The 24,610-nt window shown below is 38.6% G+C and overlaps 1 protein-coding gene across 2 annotated transcripts in view; it reads right to left on the minus strand.

The window, feature by feature from the left end:
* The window catches only part of igsf8 (immunoglobulin superfamily, member 8), a 62,253-nt gene that overhangs the window by 34,279 nt on the left and 3,364 nt on the right, over nt 1-24,610 (minus strand). For both annotated transcript variants that reach the window (XM_061937768.2, XM_061937767.2), the window contains exon 3: nt 1,523-1,903. In XM_061937768.2, the coding sequence (XP_061793752.2) occupies nt 1,523-1,903 (381 nt within the window). The remainder of the gene's footprint in view (nt 1-1,522; nt 1,904-24,610) is intronic.

A 24,610-nucleotide genomic window follows, 5' to 3' on the forward strand; every position in this document is an offset into this window, starting at 1 on the left:
TTCACCATACCTGGTTGTCCAAATTAGGCATAATAATGTGTTAATTCCACGACTGTATATATCGGTTGATATCAGTATCGGTAATTAAAGAGTTGGACAATATCGGAATATCGGATATCGGCAAAAAGCCATTATCGGACATCCCTACTTTTTTCCTTTCACATCTCGTAATAACTGTCCGTAATTAACATGTAATCGAGCACTGATCCCACAGTTTAGGTCTAACATGTAGCAAAAGGTTAGAAAACAAAACTTTAGCTAAAGTTAGTTAACTTGTAGGGCTGGTAATCTCTGTGGCTTACCTTTCATATGACAAAAGAGAGACAATTCTACCACGGCAAAAAGCTGGATTTCCTTTTTGGATACTTTGCAGCAGGCTACACGTGCCACGTTTTATCCAAAGTTTGTATTTGTCATTTTCCATCCAATGTTCATTAAAACGACAACCTCCCGGCATGATGGAGCCGTCCTCTCTATATACGGCTCTGGCATGACAACAACCTAATTAATGTAAGGGCTCGTGCAAAGCCAACAGGTCAAGCGTGTAGCTTTCATTTTTAAAGAAACGTATTTAATTGTTTTCCATTTTATAATTAGCCTATTGTGTCAGACTCCCGAGAAACATGATGAACATTTCCAAGCATTTGTAAGTAGGGATGTCCGATAATGGCTTTTTGCCGATATCCCGATATTGTCCAACTCTTTAATAACCGATACCGATATCAACCGATATATACAGTCGTGGAATTAACACATTATTGTGCCTAATTTGGACAACCAGGTATGGTGAAGATAAGGTACTTTAAAAAAATAAAAATAAAATAAGATAAATAAATTTAAAACATTTTCTTGAATAAACAAGAAAGTAAAACAATATAAAAACAGTTACATAGAAACTAGTAATTAATGAAAATTAGTAAAATTAACTGATAAAGGTTAGTACTATTAGTGGACCAGCAGCACGCACAATCTTGTGTGCTTACGGACTGTATACCTGCAGACTGTATTGATATACATTGATATATAATGTAGGAACCAGAATATTAATAACAGAAAGAAACAACCCTTTTGTGTGAATGAGTGTGAATGAGGGAGGTTTTTTGGGTTGGTGCACTAATTGTAAGTGTATCTTGTGTTTTTTATGTTGATTTATTAAAAAAAATAAAAATAATAATAATTATATATTAAAAAAAAAAAAAAAAAAAACCCGATACCGATAATAGTTACACCGATAATTTCCGATATTACATTTTAACGCATTTATCGGCCGATAATACTGGCAGGCGGATATTATCGGACATCTCTATTTACAAGCACTTCACCCAAAATTCAAGCATTTTTCAAACCTTGAAAACACAACATTAAAATCCAAGTATTTTCAAGGTTTTTAAGAACCCTGGATTTCTTAAGAGTTAAATGAATACCTTTCAGACAAAAGTGAGCATTATCATTTTTGTACATGTTTGATACAGCTGTTGTATTGGACTTTAGAGTGCCTAATGAAATGTCCAATGAGTCTCACCTTTAACAACGACAGATGCACCGTAGGTACCCAAGTATTTACTGTCGGTGTTGGGCGTCGTGCACTCATACGCCCCCTGGTCGTCTGTGCGGAGCTTCTGGACCACCAGTCGTACCTTGTCCCCCGAGTCACGGTCCACCCTCACCTCTCCATTTGCCACCCGGGATTGAAAAGGCCTGTAGGGGAAGCTTTCGTCTGCGGTGGACACCACTCCCATCTGCCTGTCGCCAGAGTCGTCCCTGGTCAAATACCACTCAAAGTTTTGCGTGCGTGGGCCTTCGTAGCCGGAGACGTTGCAGGGCAGGGAGAGGAAGAAGCCGGCCACACGGTACAGGGGTCCCTTGGGGACGGTTACTTCGCGGCAGGCGGCGGGCTGAAGCACTGTGGACAGAGAATAATGCAAGTGTGAAAACTATGCAATTGTTAAAACTTCATTTCCTGTGTGTTGAGTGGTGCATTGCAGCAGAGTTAGCACTGTGTGTGCGCTCAATAAGGGAGGGAGGATCAATACATTATAGCTGAGGGGGAAATACAGTAAGACAGTTTGGACAGCTATCACTTTCAATATTTCACCACTCCATAACAATTCATGAAATATTCATTCTTGTTTGCAATACTTTTAAAATGCAATCATATTGATACACAGTATGTTGTGTTGCCACTTGCCAGTTGCTTTACGGATTAGACCACGTGTCAAACTCAAGGCCTCCTGGGGCCAGATTTGGTCTGCCACTGCCACATCATTTAATGCGGCCCGCAAAAGCCCTGATATAATACGTGTCAAAGCATTTTATCATTTACGTAGGGGTGTAACGGTACACAAAAATTTCGGTTCGGTACGTACCGTATTTTTCGGAATATAAGTCGCAGTTTTTTTCATAGTTTGGCCGGAGGTGCGATTTATACTCAGGAGCGACTTATGTGTGAAATTATTAACACATTACCGTAAAATAATATTATTTAGCTCATTCACGTAAGAGACTAGACGTATAAGATTTCATGGGATTTAGCGATTAGGAGTGACAGATTGTTTGGTAAACGTATAGCATGTTCTATATGTTATAGTTATTTGAATGACTCTTACCATAATATGTTACGTTAACATACCAGGCACGTTCTCAGTTGGTTATTTATGCCTCCTATAACGTACACTTATTCAGCCTGTTGTTCACTATTCTTTATTTATTTTAAATTGCCTTTCAAATGTCTATTCTTGGTGTTGGGTTTTATCAAATAAATGTCCCCAAAAAATGCGACTTATACTCTAGTGCGACTTATATATGTTTTTTTTTGTTCTTTATTATGCATTTTCGGCCGGTGCGACTTATACTCCGGAGCGACTTATAGTCCGAAAAATACGGTACCTCGGTTTAGGTCACGGTTCGGTTCATTTTCGGTACAGTAAGAAAACAACAAAATATACATTTTTTGGTTATTTATTTACCAAATTTGTAAACAATGGCATAACATACATATATACACACAGGGTCCATTGCCAGGGTTAATGTGGTCAACATATGTAAAATAAAAACTAAATAAGATAAGGCTCAGAACGGTTTCTTAACAAAACCTTTCTACATATAAAGTGCTTTTTTTGATTGATTGATTGAGACTTTTATTAGTAGATTGCACAGTACAGTACATATTCCGTACAATTGACCACTAAATGGTAACACCCCCATAAGTTTTTCAACTTGTTTGAGTCGGGGTCCACGTTAATCAACATTAAACTGCCTCAAGTTGTTGCTCAGATTAAATAAAATGACAAAACTTTTCTTCTACATATAAAAAGTGCAACATTAAACAGTTTCAAGTCAACTCAGCCTCAGATTAACTTTTCTTCCCCTCCTCCAGCCTGGCTAACTTGGCAGTAAGAGGATATATGGGCTCATTGTTCTTCCACCATAAAAGTGGGTCAAAATCTATTTTTTAATACAATATGGACTTATATCTGCTGCTATAAAAACATTTGTTATTGCTTTAGCCCTGCCTGACTCGCCGAGGAGAGGCTGCTTGAATGCGGTGGTGACGCTTCAAATGGGTTAGCATGTGTTATGAGAGTAGCGTATGTGTGTGTGTGGCCCTTAATATGTGACAGCATGTGAGGTGAGTGTGTGGGCGAGCAAGGTGAGGGAGCGGTAGCATGAGTGCGGGGAGTGGCTAATATTTTGTTGGATTGGCTGTGTGCAAGACCTCAATAAAGCCACAATTTGCAACTAATCGCCGGACTCGTCATTTACCCTGGAGTCCGGAGCTGTGGAGACCCACTGCCGGGTAGAGTGAAGGGTGTTGCCCCCGAGAATACATCGGTCTTGGAGGAGTGTCTCCCCTGCGCTCCTCAACTACGGTCTGGGAGCGGGAAGCAGAAAAGGTGCAACACATGTTTGACGTGTTGTCAGAAGCAGCTGCTGAACAATGTCGGCAAACCTCCGTCCTCCGTTGTTGTATCACGCAGCCAAAGTGTTCCCAAACGGGAGATCCTAACGAGGCAGGAGGGTCTTCCAGCTCTGGCTTTTACATGTTGTCTTAGCCCGGTCGCTGCTATCATGTGAACTCGTTTGGTACACCTCCGAACCGAACCGAAACCCCCGTACCGAAACGGTTCAATACAAACACACGTACCGTTACACCCCTACATTTACGAAATGTAATCTTTTCATTGTGACAGACAGAAATACATGCTATTGAGTATATTTTAAACTGTATTATCTAATAAGGCAACAAATATAATGCCATCATTAATTTCAAACTTTTTAAAATTAAAACCAAATAAATATCTGCTTGAGTTATACCAAAGCAAGTTATTCATCAAACTGTACACTGTAGAAATAGATTTTACAGTAAAAAAAAACTGTCAGCTCAGTTGCCAGGATTTTACAGTAAAAAAAAACCAACAGCTGTAGTACTGTTTTTCCATTTACAGTAATATGTAAAAAAAAACATTGTAAATTTTACGGTGAAGTTGTGGCGACTCAGCTGGCAGTTTTTTTGTTTGTTTTTTACTGAAAAACAGATTTTATTTTACAGTGAATGTAATACAAATATAATAATCAAATGCACAGCAATTCATTTTATAATATCATGAGGTGAATTATTATTATTTTATATTCATAAATTATATACGGTTACAAGCGGCCCTCTTAGGGCAGCCATAACTGCGAAGTGGCCCTCAGTGTAACCGTGTTCCACACCCCTGAACGAGACCCTTCTGACTTGAGATCAACCGATTATTGGTGCCCATATTTGGCATTTTGACATTTATCGGTAGCAGCCCTTTTTGTTTTTTACAACTTCAACAGAACTGTTTCAGTATTTAGTAAAAAAAAACCTCAATAATAATTAGAGAAATACATAGTAATAACCACTACTCAAACACCAGGCCTTTTGCACTGCATTGGAACTCAGAGCGTGGGCTCATTAAAGGAGGCCGCAAGTTTCATGTTCCGTAATTTAATCAAATAACGCGATAGAGATGAACAGACATGAAGACATAAAAGATATCGCTGTCAAAAATCCAAACTTTGTGTAAATATCTTGGCAAATATGATATTTACTATATAAGTGAATTAGAGCAGGCAGCAGCTCGCACTAAGGCTGCAGCTTATTTTTCTATCGATTAATCTATAGATTATTTTTTCGATTAATCGGTTACTCTATAGATTATTTTTTTCGATTAATCTATAGATTATTTTTCCTTTTACCGATTATTTTTTTATTTAAAATGAAGATGAAAAAATAAATTTAGGCCAGTTTTTTCAAAAGGCATGACTTATTTACAAAAAAAAAAGTATGGCCACTCAGTCAACATTGACAACAACATGACAAAATATTCTGTAACAATGTAAACATTTAAAACTTTTAACATTTAACAAAATTAAAAGTAGCTTATTTGCTTTTTAATGTGCAAATATAAAAGTAAACATCCAGTGCAAATCTTAATATTCTGCAATAGTATAAGCATTTCTAAAGTAAAAGTATTGCTTATTTTGCTTTAAAATGTGCAAAAATAAAGATAAACATCCAATACAAAAAAGTGCAAAACGAAATATTCTGTAACAGTGTAAACATTTCAACAAAAGTAAAAGTATTGCTTATTTTGCTTAATATCACAACAATGATAGTATGATTAAAGTGAAAGTTAATTGTTGGTTTGTACATAGTATATGTAACTGTTAATGTTGTAAAAGGTATTTGCACAACTAATTAACGTTAGCGTCTTTGTAAACACTGAACAGGCACGCCAAACGCGCCTCTCAGAGCGAAACAGTGTTTTAGTTTATGAATTTACAACGCAGATACAAATGACACATTCATGTTTTTGTGTAATGATGACAACGTTTACTCACGCGGACGATTGACTAGTTGATGGTGATGGCAAGAACGCTGTCGGGTGTTTTCTTTTCAAATGTTCCTTCATAGCCGTTGTGCTGCTATGATAGGCCATTTCCGCTCGACACAGTGTGCATACAACAATGTTTTGCTTTTTTCGCTGTGCTTATCCCACACTTGAAGGGGTGTACCAATGCTGAATGTGGCTTCTGGATTTCACTCAAAAGACCAGACCGTAGTTACTTTTTACTTTTATTTTTCTTTAGTTTGCAACAGTTTTTCCAACGAAGAAACAGCTTCTTTTTTCTTCTTTAGTCTTTTTAGCAGTCATTAGCAGTGTTAGTAGACTTTAGTTTCTTTAGCTGTCATTAGCTGTCTTTAGAAGCCTTTAGTAGCCTTTAGCTTCTTTAGTAGGTGAAAAACCTTTAAGGACAAAACACCACAAGATTAACATGCTGTAAAAAATCAATCAATTATCAATCCCATAATTTACAATTATTAATTAGGCTATCAAACTCTTAACCATTAAACAAGTGCAAGAAAATGGACACATCTTTTCCCTTTAAGTTAAAACAGATTTTAAATAAATTGTCTCAACATAAATGCACCAAGATACATATAAAATACATTTAAACCCAGAAACACAATAGATAAATGCAGCAGAAAACCCAATATGCAAATACATAAATACCTAACCAATTAACCACCTATTTAGATACATATTTAAAATCCATATTCAATATAAATATATTATTAATTTAGCAGTGAAACACTCAATCTTAAACGCTGTCTACTGGTAGAAAAATGCCCCTTTTTCTATGCCCTCACCAGCAGCCAATGATCCAACACAGTTAAATCCAACACTTTAAGTTGGGCGACTTCACCCTCCTGATGAAGCAAACTGCTCCAACATTTATCAAACCAAGCAAAGAATATCAACACTAAACAACAGTTACATAACACACTGTGTGTATTTAGCCTCCAGACTAAGCACGCTACATGCACACAACACCCCCCCCCCACAATCTCACCAGCGCAACAGGTGCGCCACACCCACAAAGAGAAATATTAAATCTTACATACTTTTGGCACAACTCTGTGTTATCTGTAATCAACTAAACCTTTTTCCACTCTGCGCTGGCGTCTTTTGTACTCCTTGATTTGACAAAGCTGTCTAATTACTGGGCTCGCGCACCAGCAGATGAGACGGGAGCGCGCCGCGTTATACCTGCGCGTGAGCGTAAACTGATCGGTTCTGATCATATAAGCCGACTGGCCGAAATAATGCCGAATTATATACATTTCCTGGGGTTGCCTAGGTGAATAAGGATGCGGATGTGCTCTAAGATAAAATATAATTTTATTAAGTGGGGTTTGGCTGGTTGCTCAGCAGCCACGGTTGCGAGCTCGCGCGTCAGCTGACGAGACAGCTGTTTGCCGCTACAACATTATTAGGCCGTTTATTGAAATACTCCCACACTTTTGACGACTTTTGCCGTGCTTTTTTTCCCCTCGCTCGCACCGCTCGCACCGCTCGCATCATCTGCTTTGCGCTCCGCCATGACGGCAGTGTAACGTAAATATGCGACGCATAAAAACGGCGTCGACGTATTTACGTAACCGATGACGTCGACTACGTCGACGCGTCGTTTCAGCCTTAGCTCGCACATTCTCATACTTTCTACAAACGTACTATCCAGGAAGAAATTATGAATTATTATTGAAAAATCTCAACTATAAGCTACGTAAAGGAGCACAGAATTGTTTTTATTTAAATGCTCGCAGTTTTTTGCGGATTTCCTCATAAGTAAACCTTGCAATGTAATAAATCCATAAACTGTTATTAAATTGTATAACATTGAATAAATGGCAACTTTTGTGATGTAGAGAAATCCCATATTGTTTACCAATTTTCAGTTCAGTTCCGTTCCAGTGCATACAATACAATAACAATGTTATGCATCATATATTTTCCAATGTCTCATTACAGCACGTCCAAGAAGAAGTAAGAAGCAGCGCTTATTTAATCCTACCGTTTTTTGTATCATAGCAGTTTTATCCCATTTTTTTGTTCTCTGTTTGTAACAGAACAGTAAACAAATAAAGCCATCCATTTTCTACCGCTTGTCCCTTTTTGGGGTCACGGGGGGTGCTGGAGCCTATCTCAGCTGCATGCGGGCGGAAGGCTGGGCACACCCTGGACAAGTCGCAACCTCATCACAGGGCCAACACAGATAGACAGACAACATTCACACACCAGGGCCAATTTAGTGTTGCCAATCAACCTATCCCCAGGTGCATGTCTTTGGAGGTGGGAGAAAGCATAAATAAGTAAATAAATTAATATACTATCAATAAGTAAATACATATTAAATACATAAAAAATATTCAACATATATATGTACACAATTAAAGTTTTCATAAATAAATAATAAAGTAACCTTTGAAGAAAATAGTTAAAGGTTAAATATGTTGAACACTTGTAAGTTTGAACAGTCTCTTAAAGTGAATCATATTGGTGCTTTGTTTGTTTTCTTTGGTTAATCTTTTCCATAATTTAATTCCACATACCGATATATACTAAAGGTTTTAAGTGTTGTAAAAGCATAAAAATGTTTTAAATTAGATTTTCCTAGAAGGTTTTATGTCTCCTCTTTTGTTGAGAAGAATTGTTGTACATTCTTGGCTAGTAGGTTATAATTTGCTTTGTACATAATTTTAGCTGTTTGCAAATGCACCAAAACGTTCAATTTTAATATTTGTCCATGGTTGATTGTATTTATTTTGCTTCTAACTGAGTTTTTTCAATGGACAGTGTTTGCCATAAAGCATCATGAAAGTATTAAAAAGAAATACCATACATAATTTTCACTGTATACATTGTTCCAACTATGATCGCTCTGATCATTCTTCAAAACTGTCATACTTTGTTCATATTCTTCGAAATGTCTTTTTGTCATCAGTGTTCCTCTTCTTGTACCGTATTTTTCGGAGTATAAGTTGCACCGGAGTATAAGTCGCACCTGCTGAAAATGCATAATAAAGAAGGGAAAAAACATAAGTCGCACTGGAGCCCGGCCAAACTATGAAAAAAACTGATTTATAATCCGAAAAATACGGTAGTTTTCGTCATAGATTATGATAACTGGCAGATGATCACTGATGTTGGATATTAGCAGACCACTAGTGGTATTATTATCAAAATCATTAGTAAAAATAGTATCAATCACTGTGTCCTGAGATTCTGCTTGGCCTTGTGACTTTAGGATATAAACTCAGGCAATAAATTGTGTTTATAAAGTCATCTATGAATTTTTGTTTGTTAGGGTTCAAGAGGTCAATGTTGAAGTCTCTACATCCATCCATCCATCTATTTTCTACCGCCTGTCCCTTTCGGGTCGCGGGGGGTGCTTATCTCAGCTACAGTCAGGCGAAAGGCGGGGTACACCCTGGACAAGTCGCCACCTCATCGCAGGGCCAACACAGACAGACTACATTCACACTCACATTAACACACTAGGGCCAATTTAGTGTTGTCAATCAACCTATCCCCAGGTGCATGTCTTTGGAGGTGGGAGGAAGCCAGAGTACCCGGAGGGAACCCATGCAGTCACAGGGAGAACATGCAAACTCCATACAGAAAGATCCCGAACCCGGGATTGAACTCAAGACCTTCGTATTGTGAGGCACATGCATAAGAAAGCTATTTTTGACTGATTTTAGTAAAAGTTGCCCTAATCCAGTTCTCAAACGTATCAATGTTTGACTTAGGTGATCTATATATACACAACTGATTATTGTGTTCTTGTTTTTTTCACGACATATTTCAATAGTTAGACATTCCAAGGTATTATTAATAGCCAATGACATATTTTACTTTGTAGTTCAAGTTATTCATCACGTACACAGCCACTCTCAGTCCGTTCTTGTTGGTTCTGTTGATATAATTTAGTTCATATCCATCCATTTTCTACCACTTGTCCCTTTCGGGGTTGCGGGGTGTGCCTATCTCAGCTGCATTCGAGCGGAAGGCGGGGTACAGCCTGGACAAGTCGCCACCTCATCACAGAGCCAACACAGATAGACAACATTCACACTCACAGTCACACCCTAAGGACCATTTAGTGTTGCCAATCAACCTATCTCCATATCCTTCCAGAACAAAATCCATTCCTTCTATAGAATCCATTCATGTTTCTGAAATAGCGATCACTTTGTAGGGGATGTTGATTTGTTCCAAAAAATGATTCATGTTGTTGTAGTTTGCATACAAACTTCTGCTGTTGAAATAATAATCGTTGTCAATTTTTATGTTTTCGTTATATTGTTTGTCTATATAATAATCATTTTTCCTGGTATGATTTTTTATTTTTTTTATCTGAACCGATATCTTTATGTAATTCCGGACTATTGTGATCTATCTTTCAGTTCCATATATTCCGGTTCAGCATCCTTTTGTGTTGCTCTATGAATGTCTGTAAGTGTAGACCAGTCCTTCTCGAATTGTGGGGTGGGCGGTACGATACCAGGGGGGCTGCGTGTGAAACATACTTTTTTTGACGTACCAGAATATGATCAAGCTTACGTAGCACTTGGCTTCACTGTAACCATACCAAATCATACTTTTTATAGTCACGGTGGAGAATGGGGGGGGTGCAAAATATTTTCTTCTTCCTAGGAGAGCGTAACAGAAAATATTTGAGAAGCACTGGTGTAGAAGAATGAGTACCTGAATACGGATCTTATTGTTTTCCCCCGTTTCCTCAAGTTGCGTGCTTTCTTGGCGATTTCAGCATTGCAATTAGTGAGGTGCTTGTTCATGTACACATTTACATGTAGCCTTTAGCTTTTTTCCCTGTCTCAGCGATGCCATTTTGGTTTTCCTGTTGGCAAGCTTCACAACGATGCCTCTCTATTCAGTGAAAAGCCTGCATCAATGGTGTTTAAATTAACATAAATTCCCTTTAATTGCAGAAAGTGACCACTTGTTGCTCTGTTAAAGCAGCGTTAATGTCGTCTGGTTCTCCGCTATTGTCATCTGCTATTGCATAGGATCGAAGATTGAGCCCTGCATATGTGATGTAATTCTGTCGTGTAAACTGATCCATTTCTTCTTAGATGTTTTCCAAAACACTGATGTTCCCCAGACTGGTGGTATCTTATTGACTGGCTTTGATCTGTTGTCTCAATGCTGCCATTTACTTTCTGAAGTTCTCCAAATGATTGTTGTAACTAGGGATGATGTTTGATAAGAAATTATCGAGTTCGAGCCTATTATCGAATCCTCTTATCGAACCGATTCCTTATCGATTCTCTTATCGAGTCCAGATAGGTTGTTGTATGTGGGAAAAAAACACAATATTTGGTGTAACAAATCACTTCACATTCTCTACTGCTCGCTACTATAGTATTACCATATCTGAGTTATTGTGCAGAAATGTGGGGAAATAACTACAAATGTGCGCTACATTCGTTAACCGTGTTACAAAAAAGATCAATTAGACTTGATACATAACGTTGGATATAGAGAACATATAAACACTTTATTTATTGAGTCAAAAATATTAAAGTTCGATGATTTGGTAAAATTGCAAACAGCTAAAATGATGTGGAATTAAATGATGGAATGGATTAAGTAAAGAAGTTAAACATTGTACTGATATGATCCAGTTTAAGAGGTTGTTCAAATTAATAGTGCTTACAAAGTACAAAGAAGAAGAATTATGAGAAATACTTTAAACCTTATTGGAAATAAGATATTCTTCATCTCAGTATGTTAATAATGACTGAATTAATTATATACATATTACAAAACTGTTGTATATGCTAATTCACATATATTTTATTATAAAAAGGTCAGTAAATGATGTATAAATTTGTAAACGCTATGAAGTGGGAAAGGGGTAGGATTAAATAAGCTTTACTTCTTCCTACTCCTGTAAAGTGAAATTATATGAAACTGTGATGTATTATGATGTGGTCGGATCATGTTTTGTTTAGTTACTGTATGTTCTGTTAGTTTTGGACTTCCTTAGATGTTTTGTGCACTTCAGGGTTTTGTTTTAGTCACCATGGTTACTTATGATTTTCACCTGCCTTGTACGCGCACCTGTTGCTCATCAGAGACTCTATTTAAGCCTGTCTTTTCCGTTCACTCGTCGTGGCTTCATTGTTTGCATTTGCAACTGTTACGTTAGCATTCTGGTTTTCAAACTCATGATTCCTGTGCTAAAGTTACCTTAGCTTCTAGTATTCCTGTGCTAAGTAAGTTTTTGCTTTAGCTTCTCGTGCGAACGGCACGCTTTCCTTTTGTTTCGTTCCTGTCTGTTGTAATGTGTATGATTTATGAGAAATAAATCATCTCCTACCTGCACGCTTTCGTCCGGAGCCTACAGTTTTGCGTCCCGGGAACGAACCGCACCCCACTGTGACAAATGACTGAGCTACGTGATGTAATTTCTTGTGATGTCTCATGGGGATTTTCTGGTCGGGACGGGATTCGTTCCCAGGGATTCGAATAAAGAACCAACTCTTTTTCTTTACTACAGTGGTCTCGATAACGGGTACCGGTTCTCAAAAAGGGATTCGAGTCCGAGGAATCGGTTCTTTTCTTATCGAACAACCGGGAAAACCGGGTTCGAGCATCATCCCTAGTTGTAACTAGTTGTAACTGTTGGTGCAATGCTTCTATCTCCATTTTAATGTTTTAATGTTCTCCACAACACTGCTGTTGTCCCAATCGGTGTTGTCTTGCTGCTTGGCATTCAACTGTTGGCGCAATGTTGCATTCTACTCTTTCAGCTTCCCATCTCCAGATTTAATGCTGTGTTGTCTTAACTTATAATCTTAATTTATTTTGTGAACTTTTTCATTTCCATCATATCATCACGATATTCTTTTCTCTCTCTGATAATCTGTTCTAGCGGACTTCCGACACCTTTTGGTACACTATAGATAATCTGTTCTTGGAGATTATTGACATATTTTTCTACAACCTTGATAATTTGTTCATGAAGATTATTGACATTGCTTTGTACCTCATTTACATCGTTTTGTCGAGTTCCTAATAACGCTTTGAAGTCTGGTTCCACTTCAAGCAAAGCTGTACTGCTACGCTGACGACTTCTTGTCATGCTCATGGTTGCTCGGGAGCGAAGTGAAGCTGTTGGTGTTTTTGTCCGAAAGCGGCGCTCTAAGGTGTTTTTTCACGTACCTTGCACGTAGCAGAGCTCTTCCTAGTTTTCACAGGAGAGTTCCCATTTTTGAAACGCAAATGTTGATGCTCCTCTTAGACACACGTAACTAGGGAGGATACTCGAAACTGATTTTCCCGGTTGTTCGATAAGAAAAGAACGGAGTCCTCGGACTCAAATCCCTTTTTGAGAACCGGTACCCGTTATCGAGACCACTATGGTAAAGAAAAATAGTTGGTTCTTTATTTGAATCCCTGGGAACGAATCCCGTCCCGACCAGAAATGCTCCGTGTGACATCACAAGAAATGACGTCACATAGCTCAGTCATTAGGCGCAGATAGCGAAAGCAGGAAAAAAATGGACCGGAAAAAGCGCTCCAAGGTGTAATAAAGTTCAAAACAAAAGGTATAATCCAATGAATAACTTAACTGAGAGATTTGGGGTTCAAACAAATGACGAACACTTTTACGACCAACCGGAAACATAGCAACCAGGCTAGCAACACACCTCCTTTACGGCAGCTGTCGCAACGTTCTTAAAGCAACCACAGCACATACATATTGATACAACATCAGTGTTTCCCACACATTCATTTATTTGTGGCGGCCCGCCACGAAAGAATTACGTCCGCCACAAATGGATTTTTCGGCTTTTGACTCGCTCGACCGCTCATAAAAGCAATGGGACTCTGTCTGTGAATGTTGCTTGTAGTTACAACTCCGGTGCAGTAGGTGGCGGTAGCCTACTATGCATTGTAACTCCGCCAATAGCACTTAATTCACCTGGTGGGCCAGAAGAAGAAGAAGAAGAAGAAGAAGAAGAAGACGAAGAAGACGAAGAAGACGACAACGACGAAGTAAAAGAAGAACGGACCGACCGGATCAAAATACGAGGGTAATATAAGTTATAGGTAGATAGGTTATAGCTGCATCGCTCGCGGCTCGTCATATATTTAACGTTAATCCGCGATTTCACCGAGCGTTTCACTGACGGTGAGCAGCCTGACGCTGCTTCATTAACACCGCCACTGTTTGACTCGGGGTCCGGGGCAGACGCACGTAGTAACAGTCACGTGTTACCATACCGACGAGCTAATGTGTCCAGGTTATAACCCTGTTGTCAATAAACACACATGGACTGAAGCTAAATTGTCCACTGTCCACTCCAGCATGTGAATGCAATGAAAAGAATAAAATCTGAGCCAACCAGCTGTTAAAATGTTGTCCAGGTTAATGTTTTGGCCATTAAAGGCCCTTCATTTCAAGATTTCAACTGTGATCGGGCTTTAAACAGATGGCTGACTTGTTCAGATGGGTGTAACTGCTACTGGTCAAATAATGTGAAATAGCATTTAATTTTACATGTATGCAATGCCATTTAAATGTAATTATAGATAATAATAATAATAATAATAATAATAATAATAAATACTGTGTAGTGTTGTAAATAGTCAACGGGAAGGATTTTAGTAAGATATAAGCCATGAGCACTACGCAGCCAGAAAAAAACCTAGGCAGGACAAGTAAAAATATTGGGGCAAGTAGATTTGAGAAGTCGGGCAAGTAGAAAAAAACCTTAACGTTGAACCCTGCATGTGTTGAGCTGCTGCCGCTTAAGGTTAGACGGCACTGTACATAGAGCGGTTCTGCTCGTTAGTAATAAATTCTAATGTTGGATGTTCACTCCTTCACACAGATGAGTATAGAAAAATATTTTCAACGGCCGAAAAGGGCTCGACTTGGAGAGGAGGTAGGCCTACAGTCCGGACCACAGGTGCGACCTGTTCAGCAGCAGCAGGAGGAGGAGGAGGAGGTTGACTGACTCTGGCAGGACACCTCTGCCTCTGTTTCACTTCATGTTGCTGGTAAATAATATGGTTGGAGTAGTAGACTAAAGTTAAATTATTTAGTATTCACTAATTAAAGGGGCAGAGCTTTAAGAGACATTTTAGCGTTTATATTTTATAAGATATATTTTTTGTAAGAACCACAATTAATAAATATATTTCAGTGAATCACTAATTGTTCAAATCTGTATATAAATATGTACATAAAATGTTGTAATTATATTCCAACTCTGCGTTCTTCTTGGTCATCGCCGCTGCCGCCCGACCACACCACCACAAATAGATGCCTGTCCTGTGGGAAACACTGAACATATATGACATGATCTCCCTTTTTTAACTTTTGTTTTTCTTTCCTTGTAAACAAAACAAAATCACACTGTATATGTGTTGTCTGTGTAATTATAAATAATGCAGACGAGGCGTGTTGGCTGAGTTCTTGACGTTTACTTTCACAGCGTGCTCATAACCTCATTCTTAGCTGCCGGGTGGCGACATGCAACAACACTTTTCGGGGCTACCGCGCATGCTCGTCACTCCCGTTGCATGCTGGGTAGTGTAGTTGTTATATTCCCTAGCTCATAACATCTTTCCCATAAATAAAGAAATAATGTTAACTCAATAAAGTGTGTTTCTTTTTTTAGCTTTAACTTTTCATTGTTTAGCATTGTAACCACATTTGCAAACAACTTTTCATAGAATTTTCTTTCAATAAAAAAATAAAGTGCAAAAATGTCAAAGCATCATAACAAACAGTTATGTCAAATAGCAGCAGAATTGCACTTTTTGGAGAGCTGTATTATTTTAAGTTTTGTGCCCAAGGGACTGATTTTATTTAACACTATATTATTATTTAAACACCTATAGTGATCACAGAGACAGGTTGTTTTTGTGTTACTGTATATATTTGTTTTTCTGAAAAATCCCACTTAATATACTTTGGGAAACAACAGTCAATATTTATTTATTTTATTTTTTTAGGGGGGTAACAGTCAATATGTATTTATTTATTTATTAGATTAAAATTGTTTCTTATATAATAAAAGTGAGCTTTTGTTAAACCAAATATTGTGTTTTTTTCCATAAACAACAACCTATCTGGACTCGATAAGAGAATCGATAAGGAATCGGTTCGATAAGAGGATTCGATAAGGCTCGAACTCGATAATTTCTTATCAAACATCATCCCTACACGTAACAAAGGTGTTTGTGAAATCCCTTGACATTGTTTGGTGCTAGATTAACCACACCATTAGCGCCTCATGAAAATGATGTCGCTACTGGTCGTAGAAAAATAAAAATAGCTCCTTGTCCAACTGTTTACTGATGTAAACTATCCATGTATAAATAACTTTTACTGCAAATGAAGATCAGCTCCAAATATCTTTAAATCGGCCTCCTTGACTACTAAAAATCGCTATCTGCCCTGAAAAAACACATATCAGTCGGTCTCTACCTATGACTATCTGTTGGCTTCCTGATGGACTTGACTCCCACATTGTCTATTAATATAACAATTCAATAATTATACCCACTTGACATCTATTGCAGCCGATCCCTTCTCAAGGTTTCTTCTTTTTCAAAGTGTGTCCCCAGAGCTTATCTCTGAGAAAAATGTATCATCTCCCTAATTTGTTTGTGCCACTTTTGAGAGAAAAGACGCTCAAACGCCTGATTTCTTTCAAGACATCAGTGGTAATTTTGACAGCAGTTTTTAATTTAGTTTTAGTTAGTCTTTTGACGAAAATATACTTATAGGTTTTAATCAAATGTTAGTCATCTATATTGATATTAAGTCAAGTTTAAATCATATCTTAGTCAGCTAAAATTACAGTTAATTTAGTCAACTAAAATATAAAGTGAAAGAGATAAGGCCTCTTTGAAGTTTCTTTGAAAGCACCTTTATTTAGACCAGTGGTGTCCAAGCCACGGCCCAAGTGTGGCCCGCTGGCGCCTTCAGTTTGGCACGCCAGACGTCATGAGTTCATTAATAAGGAATCTGGCCGGCGCCTTCAGTTTTGCACGCCAGACGTCATGAGTTTATTAATAATGAATCTGGCTGACACCTTCAGTTTGGCACGCCAGACGTCATGAATTTATTAATAACGAATCAGGCCTGCCGGCTGTTGCCAAAGTAATTTTAAATATCTAGCAATCTGTTTGCTGCAAAGTTTTCACCATCTTGTGGACAACGAGAATAAATCAGGTCAATACCAATGAATTGTGTTTTGAAGTTCACAAAGCACAGCATTACCGTGTATGACATAATCCAAACAACCTTCCCTACTCATGCGCAAAAAAAACAAAAAGACAACACAGAACCAACACCTGCTTCACACATTACACAACTTGCACACTGAAATTTGTGGATATTATAGAAACGTCCAAACACCATAAACAACTACAAATTGCACCCATTTAAATCCATTACAATGCATGATGGGGGAAAAGAAAAACACTCCCTACACCTATCCATGTTTGTCAGTTCATCTGCTTGATATTTCTGATTGATTACAAAACTTTGAGGTCATCACGGTAGGAGTCAAAACTTTCACACACTCTTAATATACAATTATATTATTCAATAATGATATGTTATACATGCATGATATGTACACATATATATGGCTAGGATTAGAGATGTCCGATAAGATCGGACTGCCGATATTATCGGCCGATAAATGCTTTAAAATGTAATATCGGGAATTATCGTTATCGGTTTCAAAATTGTCGGTATCGGTTTCAAAAAGTAAAATGTATGACTTTTTAGAACGCCGCTGTGTACACGGATGTAGGGAGAAGTACAGTGCGCCAATAAACCTTAAAGGCACTGCCTTTGCGTGCCGGCCCAGTCACATAATATCTACGGCTTTTCACGCACACACAAGTGAATGCAATGCATCATTTGGTCAACAGCCATACAGGTCACACTGAGGGTGGCCGTATAAACAACTTTAACACTGTTACAAATATGCGCCACACTGTGAACCCACACCAAACAAGAATGACAAACACATTTCTGGGGAACATTTGCACCGTAACACAACATAAACACAGCAGAACAAATACCCAGAACCCTTTGCAGCACTAACTCTTTCGAGACGCTACAATATACACCCCCCGCTACCCCGTACCCCGAAGATCCCGCCCCCCCAACCCCGCCCACCTCAACCTCCTCAAGCTCTCTCAGGGAGAGCATGTCCCAAATTCCAAGCTGCTGTTTTGAGGCATGTTAAAAAAAATAATGCACTTTGCGACTTCAATAATAAACATGGCAGTGCCATGTTGGCATTTTTTTCCATAACTTGAGTTGATTTATTTTGGAAAACCTTGTTACATTGTTTAATGCATCCAGCGGGGCATCACAACAAAATTAGGCATAATAATGTGTTAATTCCACGACTGTTTATAGTGGTATCGGTTGATATCGGTATCGGTAATTAAGAGTTGGACAATATCGGAATATCGGATATCGGCAAAAAGCCATTATCGGACATCTCTAGTTAGGATATATCATATGTTACTTTACATGCAGTCGGCTTTCGGCCAAATTATTTTATCCCAATGTGGCCTCTAAGTCAAAAAGTGTGGATACCCCTAATTTAGACTATCTGCAACTAATTTATTTAACACAAAAGTGGCATGAACTTATGGTCAGGAATGATGCCGTTAGGGTAGTCATTTTTGCTTCACAGGTCAATGCCAAAAGATATCTTAACTTTTCCCTATTTATGTATGCTACGTCTCTGGCAAAGCAGGTGTGCACGTGTGTTGTGAAACGGATTAAGTTACGATGCATGCTTTTATCATAATTTGTTGTCCCCCTCCAATAAAAAAAAAAAAAAGGAAACACTGCACCCACTTCCTCTTTTTGCTGGGCGTGTGACATAATTGCGTTGGACCACATTAAACATTGTCATGCCTTCAGATTTACCATTAAATAAATGATTCCTTGAGGCAGAGACAATTACTTGAGCGTTTTTTGAAAAGAAGTAAATACACTATATTAGTTAAAGTACCAATGATTGTCGAGGTGTGGTGAAATTTGTCCTCTGCATTTGACCCATCCTCTTGTTCACCCCCTGGGAGGTGAGGGGAGCAGTGGGCAGCAGCGGGGCAGCGCCCGGGAATCATTTTTTGTGATTTAACCCCCAATTCCAACCCTTTTAATATTGCCAAAAGTATTTGGCCACCCATCCAAATGATGAGAATCAGGTGTCCTAATTACTTGGCCCGGCCACAGGTGTGTAAAATCAAGCACCTTGGCATGGAGACTGTTTCTACAAACATTTGTGAAAGAATGGGACGCTCTCAGGAGCTCAGTGATTTCCAGCGTGGAAATGTCATAGGATGCCACCTGTGCAACAAATCCAGTCTTAAAATTTCCTCGCTCCTAAATATTCCAAAGTCAACTGTCGGCTTTATAATAAGATAATGGAAGAGTTTGGGAATAACAGCAACTCAGCCACCAAGTGGTAGGCCACGTAAACTGACAGAGAGGGGTCAACGGATGCTAAAGCGCATAGTGCAAAGAGGTCGCTGACTTTCTGCACAGTCAGTTGCTACAGAGCTCCAACCTTCATGTTATCTTCCAATTAGCCCACCTACAGTACGCAGAGAGCTTCATGGAATGGGTTTCCATAGCCGAGCAGCTGTATCTAATCCATATACACTGTTTCCCACACATTCATTTATTTGTGGCGGCCCGCCACGAAAGAATTACGTCCGCCACAAATATATTTTTCGTCTTTTGACTCGCTCGACCGCTCATAAAAGCAATGAGACTCTGTCTGTGAATGTTGCTTGTAGTTACAATTCCGGTGCAGTAGGTGGCGGTAGCCTACTATGCATTGTAACTCCGCCAATAGCACTTAATTCACCTGGTGGGCCAGAAGAAGAAGAAGAAGAAGACAATGACGACAAAGTAAAATAAGAACGGACCGACCGGATCAAAATACGAGGGTAAGACGTCTTGGCAAACAAGTTCAAAAGTGGTCCGAACCTGTGCAGTGTGCAGCACCGACTCGGATTTTATTAATTTTTATTTTCGAGATTTGAATGCATTTATTTTGAAAGGACAGCTGGAGAGAGACGGGAGAGGGGTGATTGACGCGGAGCAAAGCGAATCAAACTGGGTCGCCGCAGCGGGTGCTCTACCAGGGGAGATAGGTTATAGCTGCATCGCTCGCGGCTCGTCATATATTTAACGTTAATCCGCGATTTCACCGAGCGTTTCACTGACGGTGAGCAGCCTGACGCTGCTTCATTAACACCGCCGCTGTTTGACTCGGGGGCCGGGGCAGACGCACGCAGTAACAGTCACGTGTTACCATACCGACGAGCTAACATGTCCAGGTTATAACCCTGTTGTCAATAAACACACGTGGAGACGGTGCTTCAGATACTGCATTAATACTGAAGCTAAATTGTCCACTGTCCACTGCAGCATGTGAATGCAATGAAAAGAATAAACTCTGAGCCAACCAGCTGTTAAAAAATGCTGTCCAGGTTAATGTTTTGGTTATTAAAGGCCCTTCATTTCAAGATTTCAACTGTGATCAGGCTTTAAACAGGTGGCTGACCTGTTCAGATGGGTGTAACTGCTACTGGTCAAATAATGTGAAATAGCATTTAATTTTACATGTATGCAATGCCATTTAAATGTAATTATAGATAATAATAATAATAATAATAATAAATACTGTGTAGTGTTGTAAATAGTCAACGGGAAGGATTTTAGTAAGATATAAGCCATGAGCACTACACAGCCAGAAAAAAACCTAGGCAGGACAAGTAAAAATATTGGGGCAAGTAGATTTAAGAAGTCGGGCAAGTAGAAAAAAACCTTAACGTTGAACCCTGCATGTGTTGAGCTGCTGCCGCTTAAGGTTAGACGGCACTGTACATAGAGCGGTTCTGCTCGTTAGTAATAAATTCTAATGTTGGATGTTCACTCCTTCACACAGATGATGTATGCACTAATTAAAGGGGCAGAGCTTTAAGAGACATTTTAGCTTTTATATTTTATAAGATATATTTTTTATTTCAATTAATAAATATATTTCAGTGAATAACTAATTGTTCAAATCTGTATATAAATATGTACATAAAGTGTTGTAATTATATTCCAACTCCGCGTCCTTCTTGGTCATCGCCGCTGCCGCTGCCGCCACCCCCGACCACACCACCACAAATAGATACCTGTCCTGTGGGAAACACTGGACTGTATTGATATATATTGTAGGAACCAGAATATTAATAACAGAAAGAAACAAGAATGAGGGAGGGAGGGTTTTTGTGTTGGTGCACTAATTGTAAGTGTATCTTGTGTTTTTAGTTGATTGAAAAAAAAACAAAAAAAAACGATACTGATAATAAAAAAACGATACCGATAATTTCCGATATTACATTTTAAAGCATTTATCGGCCGATATTATCGGACATCTCTAATATATATATACATATATGTATATTACGGCTGCAACTAACGATTAATTTGATAATCGATCAATCTGTCCATTATTACTTTGATTAATCGATTAATAATCGGATAAAAGAGACAAACTGCATTTCTATCCTTTCCAGTATTTTATTGAAAAAAAACAGCATACTGGTACCATACTTATTTTAATCATTGTTTCTCAGCTGTTTGTACATGTTGCAGTTTATAAATAAAGGTTTATATAAAAAATAAATAATAATAAAATAAAATAAATAAAAAATGTGCCTTTGCGCATGCACATAGCATAGATCCAACGAACCGATGACTAAATTAATCGCCAACTATTTTTATAATCGATTAGTTGTTGCAGCCCTAATATATATATATATATATATATATATATATATCTCCTGCCTCGAAAGAAAATAATGTTTGCCTCTGTGCTCTTCTAACTTGCCTTGGTGCCCTAAAATATGAGCCCTCCTTTAAGGCAACACTTGCCTTGACCTTAAAAAGTTAAAATTTGAGGCCTGTAATAATATACATATTCATTTTAGAATAAATAGTGTCCTTACTTTGCAGAAATGTGCCACTACAGAAGGGATCTGGAACCTAACTCCCACGTTAAAGGAGGTAACACTAAATTTACCACTTTTAAACCGTCTACATTTTGTTACCTTTGGTTTTCTTTGGGAGTCATTTGCTGGTAAAAAAAAAAAAAAAAGTAAAAAATAAGCTTGACAGTTAAAGCTCTCGTGTTCGCAGCACGTTTTTGGCAGCAGCAATGGTTGTGTTAAGAGGGACTCATCCGGCCTGGGGAATTTAATCTGCAAGCAAAAGTGGAGTACCAAATACGCCATCTCTGGATGACAGAACACTCGCTCTAACCCGCACCTAAACTGGATTACTACTACGACCTGAACAAACCTGATATACTGGTGTGTGTGTGTGTTGTAGCCTAACAGTGACACGCCCATGGATGATGACATGGTGGACGACTCAGCGGGAGGTTTAAGCGGATCAGGACCTAATTAACATGGCGCTGGGACTGATAGGGACAACGCAGCTTTGTGTGTCTCAATCAGACTGCGGGGGCAAAGATGCAACCTCATCGTTGTTACCTTTTTTTTATCATTCATAATAAAGTGTAACACGAATAAGGGGACGAGCAGTAAAGTAGAAGTATTTACTGAAAATGATCATTCTGAAACACAGCAACAAAACACATTTGCTGATGTAGTTTTGTTGTTGCTGTTTGTTGTTGTCTCTCTTGTTCTTCTGTTGTTTGGATACTTTACCTATGTTTTGGGTGATACTACAAATTTGGGTATGCAATCAATATTAAGTAGTTTAGAGCAGGGCTCAAATTTAACCACGGCAACCGCCCTCTCATTTGCCGTAGTGCCCTAAAAAATTGACCAACATTTGCGGCAACAACTTGCCGTGACCGCACTTGACTTGTTAATGGACGAGGGATATAATGGTCAACAGCATAATGATGACTCGCGATAAAATACCATACCGTCTCCTGTCTCCTTTATAAATTACCATAACATTTGTTATTGCTTTTATGGCAACACAAAGTCAAGGCGCATGCGCACTAGCGTCGTTTGGCTTATAAATCATGTCGGACAAACGTTAATCTTGCTTGAAGGGTATCACCTCGGAGTAGGGAGGATACTCAAAACCGGTTTTCCCGGTTGTTCGATAAGAAAAGAACCGAATCCTCGGACTCGAATCCCTTTTTGAGAACCGGTACCCGTAATCGAGACCACTATAGTAAAGAAAAAGAGTTGGTTCTTTATTCGAATCCCTCGGAACGAATCCCGTCCCGACCAGAAATGCCCCGTGAGACATCACAAGAAATGACGTCACGTAGCTCAGTCATTAGGCGCAGATAGGGAAAGCAGGAAAAACAATGGACCGGAAAAAGCGCTCCAAGGTGTAATAAAGTTCAAAACAAAAAGGTATAATCCAATAAATAACTTTACTGAGAGATTTGAGCTGGGTACAAACACATGACGAACACTTTAACGACCAACAGGAAACATAGCAACCAGGCTAGCAACCCACCTCCTTTACGGCAGCTGTCGCAACGTTCTTAAAGCAACCGCAGCACATACATATATACACACAACAGATATGACATGATCTCCCTTTTTTAACTTTTGTTTTTCTTTCCTTGTAAACAAAACAACATCCCACTGTATATGTGTTATCTGTCTAATTATAAATAATGCAGACGAGGTGTGTTGGCTGAGTTCTTGACGTTTACTTTCACAGCGTGTTCATAACCTCATTCTTAGCTGCTGGGTGGCGACATGCAACAACACTTTTCGGGGCTACCGCGCATGCTCGTCGCCCCCGTTGCATGCTGGGTAGTGTAGTTGTTATATTCCCTAGCTCATAACAGCACATATTTCCCCCTATAAAGAAATAATGTTAACTCAATAAAGTGTATTTCTTTTTTTAGCTTTAACTTTTCATTTTTTAGCATTGTAACCACATTTGCAAACAACTTTTCTCTTCATAGAATTTTCTTTAAATAAAGAAATAAAGTGCAAAAATGTCAAAGCATCATAACAAACAGTTATGTCAAATAGCAGCAGAAGTGCACTTTTTGGAGAGCTGTATTATTTTAAGTTTTGTACCCAAGGGACTGATTTTATTTAACACTATATTATTATTTATACACCTATAGTGATCACAGAGACAGGTTGTTTTTGTGTTACTGTATATATTTGTTTTTCTGAAAAATCCCACTTAGGGTAACAGTCAATATTTATTTATTTATTAGATTTTATTTTTTTCTTGTATAATAAAAGTGAGCTTTTGTTAAACCAAATATTGTGTGTTTTTTTTCCATATACAACAACCTATATGGACTCGATAAGACAATCGATAAGGAATCGGTTCGATAAGAGGATACGATAATAGGCTCGAACTCGATAATTTCTTATCAAACATCATGCCTACCTCGGAGTATACTTAGTCAACAGACCTACATGTCACACTAAGGGTGGCCGTATAAACAACGCCAACACTGTCATAAACATGTGCCATATAGTGAGACCACATAAACAACAATGACAAACACATTTCGGGAGAATATTTTCACCGCAACACAACAGAGCACATTTCCAGAAATCCTTGTAGCACCAACTCTTCCGGGACGCTAGTCATTTTCCCTAGCTTCCCGTTGTGTGTTTAAGAGCGCACTGCTGTTAGATGGAGACAAGTGTGGACAATATTGGAGACAATTGTCCCCCCCACTCTAAGT

Source organism: Nerophis lumbriciformis, linkage group LG03 (assembly GCF_033978685.3).
Source record: "Nerophis lumbriciformis linkage group LG03, RoL_Nlum_v2.1, whole genome shotgun sequence".
Lineage (NCBI taxonomy): Eukaryota > Metazoa > Chordata > Actinopteri > Syngnathiformes > Syngnathidae > Nerophis > Nerophis lumbriciformis.